This window comes from Ochotona princeps, chromosome 4 (genome assembly GCF_030435755.1).
Source record: "Ochotona princeps isolate mOchPri1 chromosome 4, mOchPri1.hap1, whole genome shotgun sequence".
Lineage (NCBI taxonomy): Eukaryota > Metazoa > Chordata > Mammalia > Lagomorpha > Ochotonidae > Ochotona > Ochotona princeps.
Window position 1 is genome coordinate 39,336,562 of NC_080835.1, and position 12,612 is coordinate 39,349,173.

Below are 12,612 nucleotides of genomic sequence, written 5' to 3' on the forward strand. Positions count from 1 at the left end.
TGGCTCCATCAGAGAACGACTTGACTGCAGTCAGAGAGTCAGTTGAGGACTCTCAAGGAGTAGAATAATTATGACAAGATGTCATTACTAGCATGTCATTTCCCCCTAAGAAAACGGCAAGAAAGGGGCTGGACATAACAGGGTTTCCTCTGCAAGGAACGTGCCTGTGACCAGTGGCTGTGGGGGGCTGCCAGCTCCCCTCTCTGCACCCTGCTCTGCTGTCTACACCTGGGATTGTAGGGAATTCCACCATCTCCAAGGAAAACGAGTTATGTGTCAAGAATATCTGATGGTGTTTTGGCATTGTATTATCTTGGACAAGAATCAAAGTGATGGGGCTGGTGTTGTGGCAGGTGTAGCAGGTAAAGCTGCTGCTTGCTGAACTGCCATCCCACATGGGTGCCAGTTTGTGGCCCAGCTCCACTTCTGATTCAGATTCCTGCTAGTGGCCTGGGGGAAAAATGGAGGATAGCCCAAGTGCTCGGCCCCTTGCCACCCACTTGGGAGACACAAAAGAAGTTCCTTACTTCCAGCTTCAGTTGTTGTGGTCATCCTGGGAGTGAAGCAGCAAATTTTTTTTCCCTTCTCTCTCTGTAACTCTGCCTATCAAACAAATACACCTCTAACAAAATAAAAATAAAAACAAAAAGAACCAAAGGGGTACGGATGTTCTTTGAGAGACATCTGCCATTTGCCTTTCATCTCACTGTGCCAAAGCAAAACAAAACAAAAAAACTATAAAAGGCTCCTACCCAGAGAGAGGCATCATTCCTAATTTTGATAGGCTCCAATCTAAAACAATGATTCCCACACATGTGCCGACCCTTGCCTTGTTGGCTACTTCCTGAGTCATCACTTCTCTATCTAATAGCGCGGCGGTGGCAGGGGGTGGGGGGCGGGGAGGAACTTTTGTTTCCTGGCTTGGCTTTTATTTGCCCTACTGCTCAGGCTTCCAGCTTCCAATTCTGAGAAAGACTAGCTCTGAGACCCTGTGTAATCCTTCATCTTCCCTGCCACGTTATAGTGCAGCCTTATTTCTTTACTTTCTTAAAAAGCAGACAGACACACAAAGACACAGAATGAGAGAGAGAGAGAGAGAGAGAGAGAGAGAGAGAGAGAGAGAGAGACAGAGGATTCTTCAATCCATAGGTTCAGTTCCCAAATGCCTACAACAGTCAAGACAAGACCAAGCCAGAGCCAGGAACTTGGAAGTTCATCTGGGTCTTTCACAGGGGTGAAAGGGGTCATCATCTTTTCTAGGTGTTTTAGCAGGAATCTGGATCTGAAGCAGAGTAGCTGGGACTTAAAAGGATGTATTGATGGTGCTCTGATTTAGAATACGCACTTACCAAGGAGTAGCCTAAGTTGCTGTGTCCCAGTATCCTGGCAGGACGGAGAGTTTTTTCCCTTTTTTCTTGACCTTTTCTTTTTGATGAAGGTGCAGGGAGGGAGCAGGTGAGGGTCTCTAGCCTCCTAACAGCACTGGATGCATTTTTCACATGCAGCTTCTCCCCAGGGTAGTCTTAACTCACGTGATAAAGCACAATCTAGACATTCCGGGGAAACAGCTGTTCTCCAACATCACAGTCTTTCAGCAACCTTGTGTCTTTGCTCACTCTGCTTTCTTCCTGAATCAAGTATTCTGGTAGTCAGCAGCCTTTAGGCCTCCTGCTCATCTTGATGTATACCATTTCTGTACTTCTTTTTAAAAAATATTTACTTTCATTTAAAAGGCATATTTTACAAAGAGAGAGAGAGAGAGAAAGAGAGATCTTCCATCCACTGGTTCATTCCCCAAATGGCCACAGTGGCCAGAGCAGAGCTGATCCCGTTCTCCCATGTGGGTGCAGGGGCCCCAGGACTTGAACCATGCTTTACAGCTTTTCCAGGCCCATAAGCAGAGAGCAGGATTGGAAGTGAAACAGCCAAGAATTGAAAGGTGCATATATGAGATGCAGTAATGCATGCAGAAGATTAACTTCCTACACGACTGCACTGGCCTCCATCACTGTATTTCTTTGGAGTATTTCGTTTTTTAAAAAAAGATTTATTTATTTTTATTGCAAAGTCAGATATACAGAGAGAGGAGGAGAGACAGAGACTAAGATCTTCCATCTGATGATTCACTTCCCAAGTGGCCGCAACGGCTGCAGCTGAGCCAATCCGAAGCCAGGAGCCTCTTCTGGGTCTCCCATGCGGGTGCAGGATCCCAAAGCTTTGGGTCGTCCTCGACTGCTTTCCCAGGCCACAAGCAGGGAGCTGGATGGGAAGTGGAGCTGCCAGGACTAGAACCAGCGCTCATATGGGATCTCAGTGCATGTAAAGCGAGGACTTTAATCACTATGCTATCATGCCGGGCCCTGGAGCATTTCATTTTACAGAATTATTATTTAGCTATTTGAAAGGCAGAGTTACAAAGAGAGGGAGAGTTACAGGTCTTCCATCTGTTAGTTCACTCCCACAAGTGGCTGCAAAATCCAGCACTGAGTCAGGTTGAAGTCAGGAGCCAAGGGCTTCATCCAGGACTCAGAAGGGTAGCAGGGGCCCAAGAACATGGGCCATTTCTGACTACTTTTTCAGGTCATTAACAGGGAAATGGATCCAAAATGGAACAGCCAGGATAAGAACAGGTGCCCATATGGGATGCCAGTGTTGCAGGCAGCAAATCTGCCACTCTGCCACAATGCCATGCCCTAGAGCAAATTCTGATACCACAGCTCAGAATTCCTTGATTACATTGTCCCCCAACATAACCTGCCCTGTGATCTCCTGTAGCAACTGCCCATGAATACACTTGAGTCTGGAGGACTCCTATTTCTAGTACTGAGTGCACCCACACAAGCGCCACACATTTATGTACCTGGGTTGTCAATCTGCTTTCCTTTCCTATACTATGCCCGAAGGTCTCAGTTTCATTCTGAGCTACCCCTTGCAATGGATGTGGCTCAGATACCCCTTCTGTCCTGTATTTTCACATTCTTTAAATAAGAAAATACCTTTGTTTCCAAAAAACGTTACTTATTTTACTTTTGAGATAACATACTTTTTTTATTAATTACATTGCATTATGTGACACAGTTTCATAGGCTCTGGGATTTCCCTCCCCCCCATGGTGGAGAGACAATATACTTTTTAATTTATATTTGTCAATGGTTCAATGCTCTACTGAATGAAGAGCTCAGCAAATAAAAGCAAGAATCATAGGAAAAGATGCCAGTTTCATTACTACAGAGTACACTTAAAAATAACCACAGATCATTTGAACTATAGCAATACACCATTCTTAACAATTTGTTTGGCAAAGATTTAACACAAAGTTTGACAAAACACTGTATTTGCAGCAAAACTGCTACACACTCATTTCTTCATTTTCTTTTATTATTATTTTTTTCCAAATCTCTTTTTTTGCTGTTGATTTGCTTTGCAATAACTTGTCAATACAAGGACAGAGGGGAGAGATTTCCCCTCCAGAAAGCTTTCTGGAACTAGGTAGAACACTCTATTACAGTCCTGAAATTGGCCACATTGCGCAACCTGAGAAAATCAAATCTGTCTTAAGAGAAATCGTAATGTTTTGTGAATGCTGTTCTCTGCCCAAGAGAGATTGCGCAAGAGGAGGGAGAGGTTTGTTTCATCAGCAGAGTGCCAGTATATATAGCACAGCCCCGTCTCTCCAGCGGCAGCTCACACAGCTCAACTCCACCAGAGGCTTCAACGGGGATTGGCAGCTGCAGGTAAGCTGCTGGAACTCTCCACCAACTTTGCTGTGCAAATGTGCTTCCCCTTCAGCACCTTGGGCTGCATCTCTGCTGTTTCTGCATCCTCCCTTAATTTGCTATTCTGATACTAGAATTCACCTGATGTGAGCTATTTTCAGTTTAGGGATTTTGTTCTGTGCTTCCATCATGTCAAATCAGTAATGGATTGAGTGGACATTGTATAAATATACACTGAGCATTCAGCTGAACACATGGATTGGCCACAAGGTCCCCAAATAACTCTTGCTGGAGACTTTATGTAAAGATGGGTCTCGGGCTGACGGGAGAACTGAAAAAGGAAGGGATGTGCAGGTTCATCACAGGTTCACTGCAGACTCTCAGATACTGGGATTCCAATGAAACAAACAGAATTGAAGAACTAGACTCCCTGAAAGGCTACCACTTATTATACGCTCATGTGTGTCTATAAAATTGAGTGTGTTTTATTCATGGGGTGCCAAGGATGAGTCACCATGACAAAAAAACAAAAGCATATGTCATGTCATTCCTGGTTGTGTTTTCTTGTTCCACAGCAGGATGAAGCTTTCCATTGGCTTTATTTTCTGCTTCCTGATCCTGGGCGTCAACAGCCAAGGATGGGGATCATTCATCAAGCAAGCTGCTCAAGGTAAGGGTGACACAAAGGGAGGGAGGCTGCATCTGGCTGGAACCTGGAGTCACCTGGCAGAGCTCACATCCTCACTGGGCAAAGGTGCTCCTGGGTCTTTGTATGTAGATATTCATCGAACTAGGAAATGTCCTTTAACAATCACTGCATCTCTTCTTTACAGCTATCACACATGGCTCGAGACACAAGAGCAACCTAACCTAGAATGGGAGCAAATGGAATACAATTTGCATCCAGTATGAGTTTCACTGAGTTAGTCTAGAGAAGGGAAGAGCAAAGGAATATTCATTTCAAGCCAACATAATTTCCAAGAACTCTGTCAAAGGCTGACATCTCTGGACTCAGTGAAAGTTCTTCGTTCTCTGTTTTTGCAAAGACGTGATCATCTTCATCATTCTCTTTTCAGGGAGTAAGGACATGTGGAGAGCCTACTCTGACATGAAAGAAGCCAATTTCAAAAATTCCGACAAGTACTTTCATGCTCGGGGGAACTATGACGCTGCCCGAAGGGGCCCTGGGGGCGCCTGGGCTGCCAGAGTGATCAGGTACCTGGGGCTGCCAGGGAGGGCAGGACTTGGGGAGCAGAGGTTAACTGCCCTGGGCAGTCAGGAGACAGGCTTCATGGTAGAGCAGCCTGTAGGGGCTGGACCACCCCTGTCTTGCCCACATTTCCTTTCTAGGTTTACGGTGGGTCTGGATGTCTGCTGGCAATGTGTGATTCCCATCCTCCTCTCTGGTGCTGTCCATCCAGCACCAGGAGGAACCCTGGAGCTGAGCAGCACCTCTGGGAATTGAGTGGGCCAGGCAGAATCAGTGCTGTAGCCCCTTGGCCTGGGCATTCTGGGGTTGCTCTTTGGTTCTGCTCTTGCAAAGGGGAGGGTTTGAAGAGTGGGACTGTAACTGGGGAATAATGACTTCATTTCTGCCTCAATTCCAGTAATGCCCGAGAGAAAATTCAGGGACTCACCGGCCGTGGAGCAGAGGACACAGAGGCTGACCAGTTTGCCAACCGCTGGGGCCGCAGTGGCAAAGACCCCAATCACTTCAGACCCAAGGGTTTGCCCAGCAAATACTGAGCTTCCACCTCCCACTGTCTTCAGGAGACCCCTCTGTTGGCAGGGATACTTGTAGAATTTGAATTCTGTATCCGTGGCATTGGTAGAGAACATATACGATTGTTAAATAAATGTTTGTGAAATCAGATTTGTTGCTGGATTCTGGAAATGGCAGGTGGCAGTCTCCCTGGGAATGTGAGCCTCTTCAGTATCACAGGCATGACTAATGAACAACACATTTTATTTGAAAAAGAATGAAAAAAAAGTTAATTTAAAAATTAAAAATGGAGATGAGGCCAATGAAAAAAATGCAAGAGTTGGGGGAAAAAACTATTTATCCAAACTAATACCACATTGTAGGGACCACAACATGGACCAAGTACAGATCTATATGGCTCCCAAAACTGAAGTGATAATAAGAGTGCCTGTGAATAGCTTCAAAACTAAAGTTTACAAGTAGATAAAATTCAACAAATTCTGGGGAGGGCGCTTGGTGCTGTAGCTAGGATAGCACCTGTGGCCCATGTCGGAGTGCCTGGCTTCCAGTCTGTGCTCTGCTCCCAAGTCTAACTCCTGCTAATGTGCACACTGGGAGCCAGCAGGTGATGACTCAAATACCTGGGTGACTGCCACTCATGTGGGAGACATAGACTGAGATCCTGGATCCCAGCTTTGGCTTGGCCCCTTCTTGGCTATTGCAGGCATTTAGAGAAACAGCAGGAGACAGGAGATTTCTATCTGTGTTTGTATGCCTTCCAAGTAAATGTAAATGCATCTAATCAATAAATTCTTTAAGAAACACAATTTACAAAAAACAGACTCAACAAGAAATGAAAATCTGAGTTGTCCTACAAGTATTGTAAAAGACTGAATTTTCCATGAAAACAGTGATTTCACTCACTTTCCTCTAGCCCCTTGACCCTTCGCACCCTAATCAAATATGTAAAAATGATCAAAAATAAAATTTACACAAGAAAAAAGATAAAATTTTCTGATAAAAAATGGCAGATCCAGATAGTTCCATAGACAAATTTAACCCTTAAAAAGGCAAATGAGTCCCATTTTATTTATATATAAAAAAAAGGGCAGAGAGTAGAAAGTATTCTCTAACCCCTCCAATGAGAGTAGGAAGCCTTTGCCGTTAAAACAGAAACAGTCAAAGGAGAGTACAAAGAACAAAAGGACCCTAAATCACCTTGGATTGCCCCTAGCAAGAGTCATCCCAGGGTCAAAGAATAGTCTGAGGTTATACTCACAATTCCAGATGACCTGCCACTCGAGAGAAGTGCCTGAGTTCCTGTCACACAAGACCCTTTCTCAGGGTCTCGCTGGCCCCGGTGTCTCTGGCTGTCGTGGACTGTCCAGGCCACTCGGTGTTCAAGGAGCTGTACCCTCTCCCCTTGCTACCTCCTGGGCATTGCGGGCCCCCAGTCCCCTCTCCTGCCATGGAGGCCCAGACTTACGCATTTCGCCCCTCCTCCAGCCTCTTCTTCATGAACCACCTGCTTACCAGCTCAAGTCCAGGGTTCCCTTCCAAGCCATCTTTACTCTCACTATGGCTCAGAATGTCACCTTGTCAGTGTGCCGGGTTCCCCTGGGCTAAGAGTGAATAACGTTTCCGAAGTATTTTCTCTGTGCCTTCTTGAGCATCCGCAGCCACACTCGGCAGCACACTCTCCTAGCACCAATTAGAAGTACGCAGCAGCGATCATGACAAGCTGGCTATGGGCGAGGCCTTGCTCTGTGCAGTGTTTTATGCCATCTTGCTGAAACCTCACACTTCATCTTTATTTTGGAGCTAAGGAATCTTGAGGTACAGTTTAAAAACTATATCCATGTCAGATGGCTAGTTTGAGACTGGAGTCAATAGCCCTAATGATTTGCTATAACTAGCAATCATATTGAAGTACAGAGTTTATAAAACACTTACATATGCATTAGTTCATGTCAATGAATATGTTCCACATACTACCTCAGCTAAGCCCACAACAAATCTACAACTCCTGTCAGTTCAGTGGTGTAATAGGCTATTCCTCCCCTGTGGTGCTGTCAAACTGTGGGCACCGGCTTGTGTCCCGGCTGCTCCACTTCTGATCCAGCTCCCTGCTGATGACCTAGGAAAGAAACAGAGGCTGGCCACAGACCTTGGGACCCTGCTTCCATGTGGAGACCTGAAGGAAGCTCCTGGCTCCCTGCATCAGATCAGCTCAGCTCTGGCCATCACAATCATTTGCGGAGTGAACTAGCACATGGAAAATTCATTCTCTTTCTCTCTCTCTTCCTCTCTCTCTCTCTTCCCCCTTCCTCTACTTTCAGCCTTTCTGACTTTCAAGTAAAATAAATCAATCTTTTAAAAATGATTAGAATTCCTATTTTAAAAATCTACAACTCGCATGAAATGTACATGAGGAGGAAGGGACAGTAGGGCTAAGGACGAAGCAAACAAACTGAAGGACAAGGGAACTGTGGGCAGTTGTCTCCAGCGCCGCAGGAGGCTGTGCACATACAGGGGTGGCTTTAAAGTCCTGTGGGACCCAGAGAACTTAAAGTCATCTTGAGAAAATACCATTCAAGTATGAATTTTCCTTTGGTCACAGCCCATCTATAATGGGCTGAACTGGGAAAAGGGAAAGAAATGTGTATTTAAAATGAACAGAAAGCTTCAACATTATATGGGCTTAGACTTTCTGGTTACTATTTTATTTTTAAGATTTATTTATTTTTATTGGAAAGGCAAATACACAGAGAGAAGGAGATGTGGAAATATTCCCCATCCTCTGATTCACTCCCCAAGTGGCTGCAATGGCTGGAGCTAAGCTGATCCAAAACCAGAAGCCAGGAAACTCCTCCTGGTCTCCCCCGTGGGTGGAGGGTCGCAAGGCCTTGAACCTTCCTCTGCTGCCTTCCCAGGCTGCAAGCAGGGAGCTGGAAAGGAAGTGGAGCAGCTGAGACACAAACCAGTGCCCATATGGGATCCCAGCACATGCAAGGCAGGAATTTAGCCACTAGTCTATTGCACCGGGCCCTTTGGTTACTATTTTAAAACAAACATAATTCCTAAAATCTATGGTTTAAATTACTATAGTACTTTTGATTACTTATGAACAAATAGAAAGGGCGTGAATTGGAGCTAGCACTTTGGTGTAGTGGGTAAAGCATTGCCTGCAACATTGGCATCTATATGGGTACTGATTCACGTCCCAGCTGCTCCATTTCTGGTCCAGCTGTCTGCTAATGGCCCGGGAAACACAATGGAAGATGATAAACGTTTGCACCCCTGTCACCGTGTGAGAGACCTGAACGTGACTCCTGACTCCTGGTTTCTGCCAGGCCCAGCCCGGCAGTTGCAGCCAACTGGGCAGTGAACCATCAGATCTCTTTGGCTTTCTCTTTAACTTTCCTTCTCTCTCTGTAACTCTGTTAAATAAATAATTACACTTCATTTTAAGAAAAGGAAAAGAAGGGCCCAGCACTGAAGCCTAGTGGCTAAAGTCCTGGTCTTGACACTCTGGGACTCCATATGGGTGCCAGTTTGTACACCAGCTATTCTACTTCCCATCCAGCTCCCTGTTTGTGACCTGGGAAAACAATCAAGGATGGCCCAAAGCCTTGGGATTCTGCACTCGTGTGGGAGATCTGGAAGAAGCTCCTGGCTTCGGATCAGCTCAGCTCTGGCCATTGTAGCCACTTGGGGAGTGAACAGGCGGACAGAGGATCTTACTCTCTCTATCTCCTCTCTGTATATCTGTCTTCCCAATAAAAATAAATAAATCCTTTAAAAAGCAAAAGGAAAAGGCATAAACTGACCTATGTTTTATTCAGGGCCCTGGTCAACATTCTTCATGTCTGTTTCTAATGAGATAATGACACTGGAGATTTATTTAGTGAATTTACGCATTTATATGCATATATATCTCCAGTGATTGGCTACTATCAAACTATTCTGTAGTCTTTATTAATATTCTTTAGTTTTCTTGACTTATTGATGTTGCAGAATGATGAGGCAATCTCAGTTCTTGCCTCACACCAAAGAAGAATTTCTATCCAGACAGGAACAGTGAGTAGTGAGAAACCACAGCGGTTAGGAGGGCAACTGCAATGAAGGAGTTGCTGAAAAAGCTTGCCACTGCTCCCTCTGCTGTACACAGAGTGGATCTCTATGACTGGTCCATTTCTGAAATTGGATGAAGATTTATTCAATCAAGGAGGAAGAGAGTAACAATCAGAATGCAGGGATAACACCCAACCAAAAGGTTAGGATACCAATCAGAAATCTGGAAACTGAAAGTACATGTTGGGCCCGGTGGCATAGCCTAGCGGCTAAAGTCCTGGCCTCGAACGCCCCGGGATCCCATGTGGGCGCCGGTTCTAATCCCTGCAGCTCCACTTCCCATCCAGCTCCCTGCTTGTGGCCTGGGAAAAGCAGTCAAGGACGGCCCAATGCATTGGGACACTGCACCCACGTGGGAGACCTGGAGGAGGTTCCTGGTTCCTGGCATCGGATTGGCGCGCATCGGCCCGTTGCGGCTCATTTGGGGAGTGAATCTTCGGACGGAAGATCTTCCTCTCTGTCTCTCCTCCTCTCTCTGTATATCTGACTTTGTAATAAAAATAAATTTTTTAAAAAATAAAAAAAGAAAGTACATGTTAATAAAGCATGTTATGTGAATCAGTCAGAGAATTGAAAGTCATGTTAATGGGACAGGCGACACGAACCACTCAGGCGAATGAATTTGGACTAGCCTATTCTGCACAGAAGTGTGTGCAGTGCACAGTCAGGTCTAGTGTGCAGAATCCATCACATCTGAAGATGACATTGCATAAGCTAACCATGATGCGGATGCCTGGCAGACATTCCAAGAGAGACATAAAGCAAGGGGCCTCCTGTACACATGCAAGGCTGTACTTGGGCTTGAAGTCATGCAAAAACCTGACTGACCCCAGAGTCTGATACTTTGTTGTTCCCTGGAATGTTGCCTAATTCTTTTCTTTCCACAGGAGAGCTACTTATTTACCCTTTGCTTGGAACTGTTTTGGGCTACTCTGACCTTGTGGAAACTCGGCTAATCTGTGCTCCTTGCACCTGCTTTCCCACTATAAAAACTCTCTTTCTTTGTTTTGGTGAGTTGTTCTGCGAGATGATGGGTGCCTTGCTACAATAATAAAAATTCAGTTATGCAGGTCCTCTCCAGTTCTCCGTGAATTCATCTCTAACACACCCACCTCCCTGAGGGCTGCTGAACAGTTATTACATCATGTTTTTTTCTTCGCTCTATTTTTCTTTCCTATTCTGGGCTCTCAGAAACTCTTAACAGTAAGTTATTAACTTTTTCCAAATCAGAACATTCACTGTGCAAGCAGGTCTGCCTGGGGCTGCCAGCTCCTCCGCAGCCCTCAGCTAGCCTTTGCAGCTCATCCCACTAGGGATCATTCTCAACTACGAGATCCATCGCATCTTTGTTCATTTGCTTGGCAAGTCGATGGCTCAATGGCTAAATCCTCACCTTGCATTCACTGGAATCCCATTTGGGCACCACTTCATGTCCCAGCTGCTCCACTCCCATTCTAGCTCCCTGCTTATGGTCTGGGAGAGCAGCAGAGGATGGCCTAAAGCCTTGGGACCTGTACCACATGAGAGTCTTGGAAGAATCTCCTGGCTTTGGATAGGCTCAGCTTTGACCATTTTGGCCATTTGGTGAGTGAACCAGTGGATGGAAGATCTTTATCTCTCCTTCTCTCTGTAAATCCGGTCTATCTTCCCAATAAAAATAAAATAAATATTTGAAAAAAATCAAGCAATTGGGCCCGGCATAGTAGCCCAGTGGCTGAAGTCTTCATCTTGCACACACCGGGGTCCCATATCCCAGCCGCCCTGCTTCCCATCCAGCTCCCTGTTTGTGGTCTGACAAAGCAGTCAAGGACGGCCCAAAGCCTTAGGACCCTGCACCTGCATGGGAGACCCAGAAGAAACTCCTGGCTTCGGATCGGCTCATCTGCGGCCATTGCAGCCACTTGGGGAGTAAATTATCAGTGGATGGAAGATCTTCCTCTGTCTCTCCTCCTCTCTGTATACCTGACTTTCCAACAAAAATAAATTTTAAAAATCAAGCAATCAATAATCACAACTAAATACGATTGAAAGTCTCCGAGAAGCTAAGCGTTTTTTCAGTGTGTGTGTGGCTGGCTGTAAGGCATTCCTTGGCGCCATTCAGAGCTTGAAGGCAGTGACCCCACCTGATCCAGATGCTTCCTTTCAGATGCCCCAGCTGGGCGCCTTGGAACAGGTCATAGTCGCAGAAATAATGCTAGTTCCAGGCCCAGTCTATGTGCGCTGGCACATGTGGACGCTGCCCTGAGGTGTGAGTTCAAAGCAAATTTTGCGAGCTCTACCAGGAAAAAATCCTTTAAAATTCACAAAATGCTCAGTCAAATATAAGAGAGTTGACTGAGAATCTCCTAAATGTTTTTTTATAAAAGGGTTTGGCAGTGACTGTGGAGAAGGCGCAATATTGAGTGACAGTAGTATCCAGGATTTATGTCTTTGGGAAAGCCACTTGTGTAAGCCACTGCAGCCACCTGGGGCTGCGCTTTTGGAGTCATGCCTGGCAACAGTGATATGTGATATGACCACTAGCTCAAGCCTTGGCCACTCCACTTCCTATTCAGCTCCTGCTAATGTGTCTGGGAAAACAGCACAGAATGGTCTGAATGGTTGGACCAGTACCACCCACATAGCAGACTGGGAGTTTCAGGCTCCAGGCTTTGGCCCTGCCAGGCCCTGCTTCACAGCCATTTGGCTAGAGAACCAGCAGAAGAAAGATCTCTCTTTCTCTTCATGGCCCGCCTCAACAGCTCAATTGGTTAATCTTCTCCTTGTGAGCATCAGGATCCCATGTGAGCACTGGTTTATGTCCTGGCTGCTCCACTTTTCATCCAGCTCTCTGCTTATGGCCTGGGAAAGCAGTACAGAACGGCCCAAAGCCTTGGGATCCTGCACTTGTGTGGGAGACCCAGAGGAACCTCCTGGTTCCTGGCTTTGGATCAGCTCATCTCTGGCCATTGCAGCCACTTGGGGAGTGAACCACTGGATGGAAGATCTTTTTCTGTCTCTCTTTCTCTCCAGAAATCTGTCTTTCCAATAAAAATAAATTTAAAAAAAGATTTAAAGAAA

At 45.7% G+C, this 12,612-nt stretch overlaps 1 protein-coding gene across 1 annotated transcript; it reads left to right on the top strand.

The window, feature by feature from the left end:
- Nucleotides 1-3,684: 3,684 nt before the first annotated feature.
- On the top strand, nucleotides 3,685-5,589 carry LOC101517431 (serum amyloid A-3 protein-like). Its single transcript, XM_004593741.3, has 4 exons — nucleotides 3,685-3,734; nucleotides 4,292-4,386; nucleotides 4,793-4,931; nucleotides 5,324-5,589. The coding sequence occupies exons 2-4, from the start codon at nucleotides 4,296-4,298 to the stop codon at nucleotides 5,460-5,462; spliced, it is 369 nt and encodes a 122-aa protein (XP_004593798.1). The 5' UTR covers nucleotides 3,685-3,734; nucleotides 4,292-4,295; the 3' UTR covers nucleotides 5,463-5,589.
- Nucleotides 5,590-12,612: the final 7,023 nt, after the last annotated feature.